The sequence below is a fragment of the Diabrotica undecimpunctata genome, chromosome 4 (assembly GCF_040954645.1).
Source record: "Diabrotica undecimpunctata isolate CICGRU chromosome 4, icDiaUnde3, whole genome shotgun sequence".
Lineage (NCBI taxonomy): Eukaryota > Metazoa > Arthropoda > Insecta > Coleoptera > Chrysomelidae > Diabrotica > Diabrotica undecimpunctata.
Genome location: NC_092806.1, coordinates 18,154,074 through 18,171,767, shown reverse-complemented (window position 1 = coordinate 18,171,767; position 17,694 = coordinate 18,154,074). Strand labels below are relative to the sequence as shown.

At 34.0% G+C, this 17,694-nt stretch overlaps 1 protein-coding gene across 2 annotated transcripts in view; it reads left to right on the top strand.

Annotated features, from left to right (window-relative positions):
• Window positions 1-17,694, top strand: part of LOC140439261 (monocarboxylate transporter 12-like) — a 448,050-nt gene that overhangs the window by 393,793 nt on the left and 36,563 nt on the right. Inside the window, exons 3-5 of one of the 2 annotated variants that reach the window (XM_072529063.1) lie at window positions 341-569; window positions 1,020-1,188; window positions 7,474-7,638. In XM_072529063.1, the coding sequence (XP_072385164.1) occupies window positions 341-569; window positions 1,020-1,188; window positions 7,474-7,638 (563 nt within the window). The remainder of the gene's footprint in view (window positions 1-340; window positions 570-1,019; window positions 1,189-7,473; window positions 7,639-17,694) is intronic. The other variant, XM_072529064.1, reaches the window with a different exon arrangement.

The window sequence follows — 17,694 nt, the reverse complement described above, 5'->3', positions numbered from 1 at the left end:
ACAAACTGTTCTAGCATATTTATGAAACCTATATCTAAGAGTTGAACAATTAAAAGAATGACAAACAGTTTGCACTGATCTTAAAAAAAAACATTTAACTGATGATGAACTCATTAGCATAAAAAATTGGTTGCTCAAAATATCGGAAATATATATAATAATATTATTTATCCTTCTCTAAAATTTTTTTATCCGCTAGAGTGCCGGATTAATGATAATACAAACAAATAAATTCATTACCACCTAAAAACTGGCCTGTTATACACTTTTATATTGTCCTAAAATGATATTTCCGCTGGTTGTATTGGCCTTTTATCTCCAACAAACTGTTTACTCTTAGGGTTCTGGTGTCGACGACGCCCCAGTTAGTCGAGCTGCAAGGCTGGTCGCAGATTTGCGCCAGCTGTTGACGTTGAAGCAACATTACTATCCAGAAGGTGGTTGGGGTTGGGTAGTTTTAGTTTGCGCGGTTTTCGTCCATATCCTGGGACATGGAATGCTCACCTGTATTGGACTTTTCTATCTGGAAATCCTCAAAAAGTTCGGAACACACGAGAAAAGTTCTGCCGGTAGGTATATAAACCACAAATATAACCGTCATGTTCAAACCAATACAGCAATAAATATGTATTTGATTGAATTTTATTTAAATCATGGGTAAAATAAATTGGTAATAATTGTTATGTGTAATTAGCTTTAATAATTTAACAATTTTAGACTCTAAATTAGGCAAATGAGGGCAATGTATACATGAATAAATTAATAAGGTTCTATATATTTATAGTTACATTTACTTATTTATCTCAAACAATCAATTGTTTTATTAACAAATACGTTGATTAACAAACAAATATTTAATATAAATAATTCCAAGCTTAGCTCTAAATAGAAGCAATGAATATTATTGAATACTTCTAGAAATACAAAAAAATCTTGTGGAACAGACTATATAAATCAATATATCAAACGTAGGAAACAAAAGTCAGATCCGTTTCATGTATGTCTTTACCTTGTTTCAGGATGGCTGGGAGCGATGTCGACAGGTGTGGCTCTCCTTATTTCCCCCGTGACGATCGCCTTCTGCAGACGCAAGTCCACCAGAGTAACGGCCGTCATGGGAGGGCTTATCACTGCCCTGGGATGTCTCTTCACTTCCTTCGCCACGCAGTTTCATCAGCTATTTTTCAGGTACGGCAACTTAGACATGAACCGCTAACGAAAGTCTAGGGAATTGAATCGGTAGATGTTTGGGATGTTACTTTTGTTCCGGATTTTTAATTTAGCGGTTAGTAGGGAATGTAGATTATAGATACTCGATAAACAAAAATTTTAGTTCTTTTTATTTCAAAAATATTGGATACGAGTTCTAAATTTTGCCAATTTTGACACTATAAATTTTACATTACATTATAATACAATGAAGAAAAAAAAAAGAAAATATAAAAAAAAACGTTCAATTGTTTAATACAAATTCGATTCTCGAAGGAAATCTAGTACATTCTGAGAAAGTTCTAATTGGCTGAGGATCACATTCTTAAGACCTTGTATAGAGTATCTTTTTGTCTTTGCTCATACTTGATACACTGTGTAACAATATGTTAGACGGTTAATGATTCACTACACTTCTCACAGACATGTGATGTCTTCGAAGCTATGATGTATCCATGTCAACCGTGTGTGACCAATTCTTGGCCTGCGAACGAATAATTTGTCTCTTTTACTTAACCCTTTGTGGTCGACTAAATATTGTGGCTGACTGTCCCAACGGTCGTAGGCATGTATATCATGCAACGACGTTGCAGTCGTCACGTGTTTCCGGCTCCGAGTGCGCCACAGTCGTCATGATCACAGATCGTCATGATTTTTAGCGCCTTTCAATATGAAAGAAATGATCTCTTTGAAAATTCATATTTCTATATCTATTGATTATGAGTAATTGAAATTTTCACATAGTACTCTTGAAACTAAAGGAAATTCAATAATGACAGTCTGAAATAAATATTTCTTCTATTTTGTTATTAAATTTTTATTCAAAAAGTAGTCAGTTTTTTAACAAAATAATGTTGATTATTTAAAATCTTTGAAAACAGAAATTAATCTTAAAACAAAAATGTATTCTCGCTAAATGTTTTTAACATTATATATTTATCGCTATGTTGACCTAAAAAAACTCATCATTATTTAAAATTTTGTATAGTGTGAAATTTTTCAAAGCAAGTTCCGGGATGCAGGCCAGGACCACTTGGACACGTTTTACAGTAGTATGTTGTTGTTCTACGTCCTCCGGGTTTGGTTCTGTCACTGCAAACTTTGCAATCCGAATTACTTGTCCTTGAATATATTGCATGAAATAAACCATTTAAGCGGATTGCATCTTCCGGGGTTTTCCCAAATAGTTGTCGAGCAGGATTTTTGAAAGTGGCTGTCAATTGTGCAACCAACGCTTTTCTAAAATTTTTTGAACGATAAGTTCGAGGTACGTTATTATGCATCTTGTATAGAAGAAAGGCATTATTAAGTGTTACTTCTAGCATCCAGAAGAATAATTTTCGCCACCATTTGCTTGATTTTCTCATAAAAGCATAAGAAGTAGCATAATGATCTGCTACGTCGACACCACCCATATATTTATTGTATTCACTGACAACTTTTGGTTTACTTCCTGTTAACTCGACCCGCCTCCCATCATTAAGTTTTCTGCGTTTCTTAACCTCCTCAGTTGAATTATCATATAACGTAGACAGCATTACAACCACTCGTTTATCTTTCCAGGCTACTGCGGATAATTTATTAGTACGTCGACTAACTACGTCTCCTGGTTTCAATGTTTTGGTGAAAGCAGGTTTTATTTCCATTGGCAGTCCTATTCTATTAGTCATCACAGTTCCTGTCAGGTGAACTCTCATTTTATATAGCTCCTTAGCTAATAGTGGGCTTGTGTAATATCTGTCTGTAAATACATGATATCCTGCGGTGCCATTTCCTGCGTCTATCAGCTTGGTCATTAAATGTACCACAATACGTGCTGTTATAGGAAGATCAGGACGTATTAATGATTGTGTTGTTTGAGTGCCAAAGTAGGGTTCTGTGCCACAAACATATCCATTACTCGAATCAGCTAGAGCAAAAACCTTTATTCCCCACTTTGTTGGTTTATCTTTGTTGTACACTTTAAATGACACTCTTCCTTTGAATCCCACGGTACTTTCATCCAGTGATACATATTTGTTTGGTGTATACAACTTTCTAAATTTCAAATCTAGATATTTGAGAACCAATTTCACTTTAGAACTTCGAGATCTTGTACCATTTGCGGGATCATTTTCTTTGGGAGGGGAAACATGTAAATTCCAAAAAATTTGGAAAAATCGTCTTTTTGATATTACATCTTTGAAAAATGGTTGGTAATCTATCCACGCACTCGAAAAATAATCCGACAGTTCAGGCTTAGGGTTTAATGCCATATTAATTATGACACCAAGAAAACATTTAAATTCTTCTAACGTTACAGGCTTCCAAGTACTCCAAATTGAACTTTTTGTAAACGGCGTATTCATCATTTTTTTTTAGTAGCATATTTAAAATAATAAAAGTAATCAGTATCTCGAATAACAATTAAAAATTCTAAAATATACCTTGTATCAGTTACAATGGCCGTTAACAGATCATCTGTAAAAAACAATTGAAAAAAATCCAACTCTTTAGTGCCTTCAAAGTTTCGCGGACAATGAAATCCAATGTCCTGCGAAAAAGAAAATTCTTTGAATTTTGTATTGACTGATTCCCATGTTTGCCATATTTCTTCATCTTCTTCAGTACTTTCATCACTCTCCTCCGGTTCCTCATTTTCGAACATTAAATTGTCTTCAATTTCCGATATGTCGGATTCTGAAGTACCTTCCCAACCCCGGTTATCGATTTCAACATTATTATCCTCATCACTGTTATGTAAATAGTACTCTAGTTCGTCATTACTTAAAAATCCTCCTCTAGACATATTTTCAAATTCAAAATAACAGAAATATTAAAAAACGTTAACAGAACGACTTCAGCAACAACGTGTAGTACAGCACTGTATTCAACCACAAATAACAACGTACTGAATAAAAGTAAACAACCGTTTTACTTCTAAATGGCGCGATTTTAGCATAAAGAACAAGAATCGATTACTATTTTTATCGATATATCGATATTCCAGTAATTGAACACAGAAAAACTTTTGTCATGCTGGAGATGCCTACGACTGAATCTAAAAATTTAGCGTGGCATGTCTCACATGCCAGACGACCTATAGGACTAGATTATGGCAAAATTAAACGACCATGGTGAATGATCAGGTCTGGCATTATATACATGCCTACGACCTCAAAGGGTTAACTCTTTCATTACTGTGGGGGCATATATGTCCCAGCGGATTTTAAAAAATCTGCTGACATCTGTTTGTCCCCAAAACCCATGTTATTTGAACTCGTCCGTATTGTTAGACATTCCTTACTCATTACCTAGTAGTATGCAACTTACATATCACGTCTGTAACTAATAAATTGATGTTAACTAAACACGTGCATCAACAACTCGTTGTGTTTATTTTTTATATTGGTTTCATAGATTTTATCATAATTTCTAAACGGGACTCTATTCTCCCAGTAGTAGTTTATACCGGGTCGTATTTATCCCATTCGTATTGTTTGGTTGCAGACTTACTATGGTACGCAGACATTTTCTAACACAAAAAGAGCTTCACGAAGAAATTGAAAACCGCTCAAATATTTCTGAAATTGAATCGGAGGAAGAACCTTATGCTGCCTCAGAGTCTGATTAAGTACCTAGTGACGATTCTGCCTCAGATTCTGATAAAATACCTGAGAATACTCTTGACCGTGTGGATGTAAGCATCACTGCTTCCGACGAAGAAAGTTCTGATAACGAGCAAATATCTGAAGATAAGTCTGAAAGGAATGAATTGACTGCACAATGGAATATACCAAATACAAACTTTTGTCCGAAAAAAGAAACTCCTACCAGAGAAATGAAATAAGAGTACTAAATATTAATCAAAGTTCCAACAATTCTTAAAAACAGAAATATAAAATAAACAGAAAAAAAACATATATGTACTAAATAATGACAGTGATTGGTTGTACGATGGTTATGTGTTACAATAAAGTAACATCTATCTCACAATACTGGTCACAAAATGAATCACTTTCAAATTCCCTTATAAAAAAAGCTATCTGAAGAGATCGATGTTTATTCCTGCTCTCTTAGTCCTATTAGAATAATCCTGAAAGAAATGGTAATACATCAAAAACATACTACACCAATGAAGTGGTTTCTTGTTTGAACTGAGAGTTCATATCAGTCCATCGACAATTCAATGACTAAGTTCAAAGATACAAAGAAAAATACTAAAGAAGTGATGCTGATGTCCAATTCTCACAGTACAACTGTTGGAATTATTAACCGAAAGCTAAAAACTGAAGAAAAAGCTGAGTTCACTTGTCCAGATGAAATTATTTTTTACAATAATTTTATGGGAGGAGTAGATCGCGCCTATCAAAACGTTAGCACATATGATATAGGCCGAAAATCTGCGAAATGGAAATGTAAAAAAACGAATAAGTGGCCGTCTCCGAAGAATACTTTAACGACAGAAACAGATGATTAACGTTGGAGACTATTTGCCCCAAGAAATATCTACTGGTAGAAGGTGCTTTAGATCTTCACAAAATAAATTAGAAACTTGAAAGAAGTAGTAAGGAAAGAAGTAGTAGGAAAGAAAGAAGTAATGTTTCTTGTAGTGAAGTACTTGTTTCTTTAATAATGGGATTTATTTATCCCACCATTTAACACTAATGAGACATATATCTCCCATGTTCTTTCTAATGATACAAGGATAGGCAACAATGTAAAAAAATCAATCGCTTCTTTGGGTCTCTAAGCATCAACGAATATCATTTAAGTCATTTTAAACAGTTTGATTTAGCTACAATGAAATCAGTAATTAAGTAGGTAGAACCTTGCTTTCTTTCGAGAATTTTTTGTTTTTTCCGTCTTGTATTAATATTAAAAACTGTTGTTCTGCTTACGTTAGAATGGTTCGCTACGGTAGATAGTGACCAACCATTTTATAATTAAATATAAGGTTGAATGCTCGAATAAATGAACTTTGATGAAATAAAAGGCATATATCGAGCACAGTTTAATGATGAGTAAGATGATCTAGTGATCGAAAGTACTTGGGCAAGATTAAATTAAACTGTGCTCGATATATGCCTTTTTTTTATCGAAGTTCCTTTTATAATTTCGTTACAACTATTGCTTTGAGTTCTTGACCTTAACGATAAGAAGATAAAGAAAGTATTAACCAATTCCAGCTAACTTACTTACTTACTTACTCCGTGGCGTTACAAATCTTCGTAGGTTTTAGCCGATTCGACAACATGCCTCCACTGTTTTCTGTCTCGAGCAACCTCCATCCAATTCTTCACGCCCATAGTGCTTAGGTCTCCTGCTATATTATCTCGCCACCGGAGACGAGGGCCTCCGCGTGGTCTCCTTTCAGTTGGGACTTCCTCCCACACCAGTCTTACTGTTCGTTCATCAGAATGTCTTCTGAGGTGTCCTGCCCATTGGAGTCTTGTGGACTTTATTTCTTTTATGATGTTGGCGTCTGGATAAAGCTCTTCGAGCTCTTTGTTAGTTCTTATCCTATATTGTCCTGATGCTTTATCCAGCACAGGGCCAACGATTTTCCTTAGGATTTTTCTTTCCCAAACACATAGTCTCTCTTCATTTGCCTTTGTTATCGTCCACGTTTCGCTTCCGTACATCACAACGGGTCGTATGATTGTTTTATTCCAGCTAACTAGAAAAATAGAAATAGAAAATAAAAAATAGAAAATAGAAAAAATTACTTACATTAATTACAACATTCAAGCTCACATAGGATTTCTTAAAATAAGGTTGAGAAAACCGTCTTTTTGGTGCATAACCAAAGAATCTCAAATTTAGCGACAAAACAGAAACGTCAATCAAATATAATTTATGTCAATATTAATACTAGTAGTCCCAACAAACCTTCTACGGAATAGAGAATCTAGCTCACTACGGAATACAGAATATTTTTGTGTCACGCAGTGTCCAATAACTGGTATGTCTACCCTATAAAGTTTAAAAAAAGTGTTTTTATTTGCCTATGATATTAATGTACAATAAATATAAGATTTCTCTAATAGAAACAAATAGTTTTCTAATAAAACACTTTTTCGTTTTTCTGTGACGCGCCATACATTTAATCTGAGTTTTTCCTATTCTCATGAACGATAATGGAAAAAAAAATGATTTACATTTTAATAATCTCATTTTTATTTCCATTTCAAATCCATATACATACGTCCGAAATATGGCCTAATTTTTCAGGAATTTAATGCTTATGGGCTTTTTAGCGAAATCTGAAATTTATTGTTGCAGCTACGGCACGGTGGTGGGCATCGGAGTTGGGATAACACGGGATTGCTCTACGTTGATGGTGGCGCAATATTTCAAGAGGAGACGGGAATTTGTCGAGATTTTTATTGTATCGGGGAGCGGACTTGGGATCGCCAGCATGTCGTTGATCATTAGGTGTACCATAGAGTGAGTAGAAATTTTTTTTATTTTATTAATGGTAATTTGTATTAATTAATTTAATCATTTTGGTTTTATAAAAGTACTAAGAACGTCAATTATATGTGCACAAAATTGTATATAAAGAATTATTTTTTTTTATCACACATAAATCATTTTTTATCACATAAATATGCTCGCATACTGTATTTACATACACTGTGTGTCAGCTATATGGAATAAATTAGCTAATAAATAAATGAGGGAGTATTCGAAAAAACGAAAAACGAAAAAACTTTTTATACGGGGTGTATCAGATAACGGTGGCCAATACCAACTTGCTTATTTTAAATAAAACACCCTGTTTATTAATTAATTTTTAGATTTTTCAGATCATTTTAGACAATTTTTGAATACAATGTCCTATATTTATCTTTGAGTATTTCGGAAATATTAAGTAAAATGCAAGAATTCACATTTAGAAAAGAAAATTATTTATTTGTCGAAAGTCGCTACCACTGTCTTAATACTTCTTGCCCATTTAGGTCTTAGTAATGTTAAAGTGAGCAAAAACCATTTAAAATTAAATATATTTTAAAATCAAATAAATTTAAAAACCAATAAAATAACAACAAGACAAACAGCAAAAATCAAAGTTGATAATGAGTTAACCGAAGAAATTGAGATTCGTCGAGGTGTGCGTCAGGGTTGTGTGCTTTCTCCACTATTATTCAATATATATATAGTGAAACAATATGTCAGGAAGCGCTCCTAGAGCAAAACATTGGTATGAACATTAACGGAGAGTTAATTAACAATATACGATACGCTGATGACACGCTAATAGTAACAGATAACCTAGCAAATTTACAGTTTTTGAAGGAAAACATAAACACCCATACCAATAAGTATGGTCTAAAACTGAACATCAAAAAGACTAAATTCATTATTGTAACAAAGAAGCTATACACCAATGTGAATTTAACCATAAATAATCAGCCAGTTGAAAGAGTTACGTCCTACAAATATTTAGGGGTTTGCTTCACTGATACTAATGACCAGACAAGAGAAATCAAGAGGCGAATAGAGATAGCGAGACAATCGTTTGTCAAAATGAAAAAGTTCCTATGCAGCCGGAACACAAATATAAACTTAAGAACGAGAATGTTAAGGTGCTATGTTTTCTCCGTTCTGCTGTACGGCATGGAAGCCTGGACACTGAAAAAGATAAACATAAAAAACATTGAGGCATTCGAGATGTGGTGTTACAGGAGAATGTGGAAAATAGCATGGACAGAAAGAGTAACAAATCAAGATGTTCTGCTGAAGATGGGGAAGGAATGCGAAGTCATAAAAACCATACAAACGAAAAAACTGGAATATCTGGGCCACATAATGAGAGGAGAAAAGGACTCTCTGCTTAGACTCATAATCCAAGGAAAAATCTCGGGAAAGAGAAATGTGGGACGTAGGAGGATTTCCTGGTTGCGAAATTTAAGGGGTTGGTATGGGTGCAGTTCAATACAGTTATTCAGAGCTGCATCCAACAAAGTAAAGATTGCTGTGATGGTAGCCAACCTCCGATAGGAGACGGTACTGCAAGAAGAAGACGTGAAGTAATTGTCAGTGCTATAGTCGTTTGAATTTCACCGCAAGCCAAAAAAAAATGGTTCGTTTAACAAATATGCATAAAATTACAATTATTCAGATGATTGGCTATGAAGATAAGACACGGACGCAAATGGAAGTGGCTCGTTTATTTCACAAAGCATTTCCTGATTTGCCGCACATATCTCAAGGGACAATTAGTAAAATAGAGAAGCAATTTCACGAGCTGGGCCATGTTAGAAAGGTAAAAAAGAAGCTGCCAATGCAATAAGTAAGGATACCAAATTGGCTGTTATACTTGAGTTTGAAAAACACCCACATACATCTGTTCGAAAAGCAGCCCCAGTACTCGATATTAGCTATTCATCGGTTATTCGAATATTACAAGAAAATAAAATACATCCCTATAAAATTATACACACTCAGTAGTTCATGGAAGATGATTTTGACAGGAGAACGTATTTTTGTGAACAAATGTTCACAATGTTAGATAGCAATGTGATCCAACTAGAACATGTTTTGTTTTCTGATGAGTGCACCTTTACTCTTCACGGTCATGCTAATCGGCAAAATTGCCACTGCTGGTCCAGGGTAAATCCTAACTAGATGAGAAAAGGCAATACTAAATACCCTGAGAACGTTAACGTGTGGGCAGGAATTATTGAAGATCAGATCATAGGTGATCAAAATGGTGTACAAAATAATGTAGTGCCAATGATGACCAACTTGTATCCTGGCCCAGGAAACCCACAAGTTCCAGCGAATATGATATGGTTTCAATAAAATGAAGCACCATCCCACTACCAAATCCATGTCCGGCAGTACCTCAACCAAATATTTTCAAATCGGTGGATAGGGAGGCGAAGATCGATGGAATGGCTACCACGATCACCCGATTTGACGCCATTAGACTTTTCCTTATGGGATATATAAAAAATGTTGTATACAAAACTAACCTCACTGACTTAGCTGACTTACGAAGACGAATAACGCTTGCAATGGATCACATCTAAGATGTTAAGTAACGTTAGAAGAAATTTCTATTCACGGTTAGGGTGTTGCCAAGACGTTCGTGGGAAGCATTTTGAATATCTCCTACATTGACTTTATTGTTTAGATTTGTATTATTTAGAAACTTTTGAATATGTTGTAGCGACTTTCGGCAAATAGATAATTTTCTTTTCTAAATGTGAATTTTTGCATTTTACTGAATATTTTTGAAACAGTCGAAGATAGGTATAGGACATTGTATTCAAAAAATGTCTAAAATAATCTGAATAATCTAAAAATTAATTAATATACAGGGTGTTCTATTTAAAATAAGCAAGTTGGTATTGGCCACCGTTATCTGATACACCTCGTATAAAAAGATTTTATGGAAAAAAATGCGCAAATATAAATACTAATCGACGTGTTCGACCGTTTTTTTTTTTTTTTTCGAAAACTCCGTCATTTATTTATTAGCCAATTTATTCCATTTGGCTGGCACACAGTGTATATTCAGCCGTCTGTATCAGTAACATAATTTAAATTATGTTTTAAGTCATTTTAAATTAGTATCAACATGTTTATTAATTGTGAAGTTCTTGTATATGGTTATTTCAATATACCTTCTTTTATATCGGATATATATATATATATATATATATATATATATATATATATATATATATATATATATATATATATATATATATATATATATATATATATATATATATGACAAATACTGCTTTCCTTTACAAAAATAAGAAATGTATTAAATAACAAACTGTTGGATCTAATTTGCTCTAATTTTCTCTGTGAATTTTTCACATCTTCTAACCAGGGAGTGTAGTCATCAGCCCGCATTACAGTTTGCATTTTTAATTAATTATCAAGCTGGTTTTAATCATATTATAAAAAATATAATTTTGAAAGAGCAGATTACTGTAACTTATACAATAGATTTCTTGAAACAATCTGAAGCTCACCAGAGTTAACGAAAACTCCAAACAATAACTGTTCAACTTCTTGCAAATTGGTTGAAAGACAGTGAATTACAGAAAGCTTTACAACTAATAAGACCGAAAGTTTTAGATGAAGCGCTTGCTATTGCCTTGGAACATGAAACAGCTAGTCAAACTTCACGGAGCCATCGAGTAAGAACCATTGAAGAAGGCGACAAACCAAACGATGAACGTCTGGAAGAAATGGTACGGAAAGTAGTTCGTAACACGATGCCGAAGAGACCCGAGCCCAGATGTTGGAATTGTAATGACGTAGGCCACATTCGCTCTAATTACAAGAAAATGGTACAACAGACGGAAAACTAGAACGGGTCGACACCAAGGGGCAACTGCCGACCTCGAGAAACAAAGCCCCCATAGTAACTGTTAATATTACGTTTTCCGGTGGATTTCATAGCTTGTACATTAAGGATCGTATCAATAATAAATGTAGATCGTTTTTGGTAGACACAGGTGCAACAAGAAATATTGCACGTCGAGAAGTAATACAAGGAAGTAAAAGTAAAGTACATAAGAAGTAAATTGTCGCTGACAACAGTAAGGCTTAGAACAGCAACTGGTGAGCTAATTAATATATATGGCAGGGCTAATATGTTTGAATCCATTGGCCAGACCACAATGAACCACGGAGTATTAATTGCAGAGATCCCCGACGAGCTCATATTGCGGATGGATTTACTAAGAAAAGTTGGGACTATATTGAATGTCAAAAATGGAGTTCGTGAGATCAATGTTAAAAAGTTACCGTTTCATGAAGACAAGGAAGATGTTATCAGCGTGCTAACTACTTGTGATGTAACAATACCCGGTAATAGTGAGAAAATTCTAATAACCAGTCTTGATGGTCACTGCCGAGAGGATAGTTTAAGAATGGTCGAAGATGTGGGCAATGCCGAGTTTCTAACGGCAAAAGCTTTGGTGAGAGTTCGAGATGTCGTTTCCGTAAGAGTTATGAATTTAAAAGGAACTCCTATTAAGTTAAGTAGAAAAACTTTGATCGGACTGTGTGTTCCAGTGGCTTCGAACTGTTGAAACTGTTGATGAATACTAATGGGAAATCATAGAAATCTAAGTACCTAAGGAGCTTGTTGAGACGTTGATTAAAACGTGCTAAGATCTTGATGATAAACGAACGAAAAAAGTGAAGTCTATGCTGATAGAATTTCAAGATGTTTTTACCATTGACAAGAAGGATAAGCGCAAAACAAGCATAGTAACGCGTTGGCGTTGTCAATAGCGCCTGCATCCGAGACGCTACCGACGGGGAGAATATCTACTCCAGATGATTCTCGAATAATACTTTTGTTATATATATATATATATATATATATATATATATATATATATATATATATATATATATATATATATGCAGCGCTGTTATGAATTAAGTTTAGTTGACAAAATATTATCGTTCTGTAAACTTATAAATAAATATATTTATGTAAACTAGAACCGCACGTTTTATTGGTAAAAAAAAATTCAAAAATCAGTGTGATTTTCTTGAGTTTCAACGGTTAAGACACCTTGTCAAATCAAAAATCAGTTTGGCCTACAATGTATATGTCGAGAATATCCAAATTGCTTTATCCATCAACCAAAAGAAGTTTTGGTCGTACGTAAATTCGAAAAATAATAGTTCCAGAATTTCTGGTGTGATGAAATATAATGATATTACTACCTCCGACCCACAAAATATTGTGAATATGTTTGCAGAGTTTTTCAAGAGTGTTTTTCTGTCATCAGATATTAATTTCAAGGCTAACTCTTCCTCAATTAACGCAGATTACTTAAATTTTTATCCTATTTTAGAGTCTTAGATAATTTTGGCTAGTAAGAAATTGAAAGACAAAATGACGTGTGGACCTGATAATATTCCATCCTTTTTGGTTAAGGATTGCATAGGTGCCTTAACTGTGCCACTATTAAAAATTTTTAATTTATGTCTTCTTAACAAGGAATATCCGAGTCTCTGGAAGGAGTCAAAAGTGTGCCCAATATTCAAAACTGGTGAAAAGGGTCAGGTAGAAAACTACAGACCAATTTCCATTATTTGCAATTTATCGAAAGTCTTTGAAATAGTTTTGTATAATCGTATTAACTCACGCACTCGTAATCAGCTGTCTCAATATCAACATGGTTTTGTCTCCAACCGGTCCACTGTGACTTATTAATGGTCACACAATATATCTCAGCAGCCCTAGATAATAGAAGTCAAGTTGACGTCATATATACTGACTTTACGAAGGCGTTCGACAGAATTCACCACGGCGTATTACTTTCTAAATTATGTCTCTTTGGTCTTTCTGAGGATGCCGTGACTTTTATGAGGTCTTACTTGTCAAATAGAACGCAGTTTGTTGCTTATAATGGTTACAAATCGGAAAAGTACCTAACTTCTTCAGGGGTTCCACAAGGTTCTAATCTAGATCCATTATTGTTCTTGTTATTTATTAACGATCTGGGTGAATCAATTTCTGCACCATGTTTATGTTATGCCGATGATTTAAAGATTTATTCATTGATAAGCGACCTTAATGATTGTCATTTTTTGCAGAGTGAACTGAATCGTGTACATGAATGGTGTAATGTAAATCATTTGAATCTTAATGCCAATAAGTGCAAAGTAGTTAGTTATTCTAGGAAACAGTCTAATTTATACCATCCTTATATTAACAAGGGCAATGAACTTGAACGTTTAAATAAAATTAAAGACCTTGGAGTTACATTTGATTATAAACTCACCTTTGTTGAACATGTAAATTTAAAGGTTAAAGAAGCACTTAAATCTTATGGATTCATAATTAGAAATAGTCGAAATCTCACTAATACTAAGGCAATTAAATTACTTTATTACACTTTTGTACGCTGTAAACTGGAATATGCCTCTGTCATTTGGTCACCTTTTTATGATGTACATATCCAACTTATAGAGCAGGTGCAGCGTAAATTTTTAAAATTTTTGTCTTTCAAAATTAACGGCATATATCCCAAGAGGGGCATCAGCAATAGTGAGTTGTGTAGCGGTTTGGACGTAGTATCATTAGAATCTAGACGAATTAATGCCTCCCTAATATTCCTGAACAAGCTACTACATAATCTCATTGACTGCCCTGATATTCTTCGACAAATAAATTTTAACGTTCCATCTTATCCAGTGAGAAATTCGATTACGTTCAGAAATACACAAGCTAGAACTAATCTTATGTTAAATTCTCCTCTATTTCTCATGTGCAACTATTATAATTCCTTAAGTGCTTACTGCGATATATTTCACTGCAGTTTAAAGCAGCTTACTAGGATGGCTGAGATCTACCTAGGTGATTGAGTAGTTTCTTTATGTTAACGTAAAATACTCGAAAAATGTGTTATTTAGTTAGTACTTATGAATTATTAATATATCATTTAACTTTAGTATTGTATTTTGTCCTATAAATGGATTCTGTTGGACAATAAACGCTATTATTATTATTATTATTAAAACGCCACACTATTTTGAGTCTAGAAGATTAGTGGTCTGAGAATTAACTCTATCTTACTTTTAAAACACACCATAACCAAACAGACACACAACATAATTCAAATTTTTCTTTATTGTCTTTAAACAAATTTTATAAAAACACAAACAACTTAAGGTATATTAATTTTGTACTTTATTTATAACATAATGATTTTGTTGTACTCACAAATCTGTATTTCCTTTGTGACTTGGAAATTTGGTGATTAAACTAACAATCTAATCATTAAAATGGTTTGAAGAAAGTTTTCCAATAAATATCAACATCAGAAAGTCGAAAAAGTTTACGATCAAAAAGAATGCAATATATTAAAAAAAGTCCCGAGTTTTAATCTACAGATTGACGTCTAGATCTAGTTGTGATAACAGTAAATTTATTTTTATTTCAATACGGTTGTCGCCCTGACACGTAATTTGTGGAACTAATTTAATTTTAACGTACGAGTACCAACTCGGTTAAGATGGTAACTTGTATTTTTTAATTATTGGGTTTGATTTATCTATCAACTTTTAATTATCGAATGAGTTTTATATCATAAGAACACATGCTTGATATCAACATCATGACACCTATTTTGGATACTGGGAGAGGTAAATAAAGAAGTATTTGAGGTGTGTAATTTTTCTTTATAGTCTTCTCTTAACTTGGTACGATATTCGGCATATTAGTAGTCGACTATTAATTGGAGGTTTAGAACAAAAGTCATTCATAATAGTGGCTTTATTGTTGGATATCGTCTACGAGTATGATTAGTAAAATTATTGAGGACGTAATCTTTTAACCAACTGTTACTTATTGCAACACTTTTTAACGGGCTGAACAAGTGGCAATCCCACGTTTTTCTCAATATTTCTCAACGTTTTTCTTTAAGTGTTTAAAAAACTATTAACTTAACTAGATCTTAAATAGTATTGGAGAGAGGCAGCATCCTTGTCGTAAGCCTTTTGTTACTGGAAATTCTTCTGACAAGGTGTTGTTTAGTTTGATTTTTGATGATGCTTTATTGTATTGTATAATTGTTTGACTGCGGCGATGATCGTGCTATTTAATGAAGATCGTTCAAGAGACTGCCACAGCTTTCTCACAGGAATCGTGTCATATGCTTTTGTGAGATCCACAAATAAAAGATGTATTTCCTGGTCTCTTGCAACTTTCTTTTCATTCAGTTGTGTTAGGGTAAATATGTGGTCTACGCAAGATCTTCCAGCTCTAAATCCTGCTTGCTGTTCAATTTCATGAGGTTCGTATTCTTTCTCAATCATGTTTTTTAAGATTTTACCAAACAGCCTGCTAAAGGTACTGGTGACAGAGATACATCTGTAGTTTCCGCAAATATCTTTTGGACCTTTTTTGTGAATTGGAGTAATGCATGCTTCTTTCCAACTATTCGGGATTTCTTCCCCATTTAAGTATCTTGTGAATAGCACTTTAAGATAGCTTATTAGTTTTGGTGTTCCGTTTTTTAGAAGTTCTGCTGGTATGTTCTCCGGCCCGGATGCTTTGTTATTCTTCATCGATTTAAGCGCTTGTTGTATTTGTTCTTCTTCCATGTTTACATATTCACCTTGTACTCGTATTCGTTGAGGTGAGTCAGTATTATAAATATCTCTGTCTTCATTCAGTTCCCTTGCGTAATGGTCTTTCCATGTATCTATCTGGATGGGCTGTATTCGACTTTTATTTGATGTGTCGGTTTTCAGGGTTTTTATTAATTTCCATGCCGCTGATAATCGCGCTCCTCCGATGTAACAGTCAACTTCTTTGCATTTTGCATCCCATGTTTCATTTTTGTTGTTCCTTGTCATATCTTTAAATATTCTTTGCTGTTCTTTGTATATTTCTTTATCTTCAAGATTCTTAGTGTTCAGCCATCTTTTGTAGGCTTCCTGTTTCTTATTTCTTTGCTCTTCAAGCTGTGTATTCCAAGTGATTTTTCCCGCTGATCTGTGGACTGTTCTGGTTTCTTCGCCTAGAGCTTCTTGGGCTGCGTGGTGAATACAGTCAGTTATATGTTCGTATAATTGGTTGGTTTCAGCAGTTAGGTATTCCTAGAGTAGTTTTTCATTTAATCTATTTTGGTATAAGAGTTTAGTGCTATATTCTTGTAGGCTTCTGACATTATATCTCTTCAGATGTATATCAGTTTCTTTTGGAGTGTTGATGCTTTCAACGTGTCGGTTAAATGGAATCAGAGTCTTAGCCGCAACCAAATAATGGTCAGATCCACATTCCTTACCCCTGTAAGCCCTAGTGTCCTGGATGTTCAATTTAGTGTTTTGTTTTGTAATGACATAGTCGATAATAGATTTTATGTTTCTAGTGTCTTGGTGCCAAGTGTATTTATGTATATCTCTATGTTTGAAATAAGCGTTCCATATTCTTAGCTGGTGTTGTTGGCATAATTCAATTAGTCGTCTACCATTATCATTTTCAGCCTCTTCACCATATCTTTCGATTACAGGATCTTTCTCCCTTTTTCCTACTCTCGAGTTAAAATCCTCCCAGAAGTATTATTTCTCTCTGGTTTCCCACTTTTATAAGGGTTTCGTTTAGTAGGTCATAAAATTGGTCTTTTTCTGCTAGATTTGCGTCATCGTTTACACCATATATTCCTATAATTGTTAATTTAATTTAATTTAATTTAACGTAAACAGCCGCGTAATCAATTTGATACACCGCGCCCATTTCTTTAGGTTTGAAGACCGCGCCCGACGGAAGGTTAATTAAAGATTTTATTTTAATCGATGAAGCAAAAATACAGTAGTTGATTCCCAGTATTATTTTTATATGCAGTCTATTATCCTGTCTGTAAATTAAATAAAACATAACGGGCTGTTTTTTGCCGTCAAGTATTTTTTCAAGAAAAAATATTGACACGTTAGGTATAAAAATCAAATAAAAACTAAAAGCTAATCGTTTTAAGCGGTTGTTCTCATCGTTTCATTTCCTTA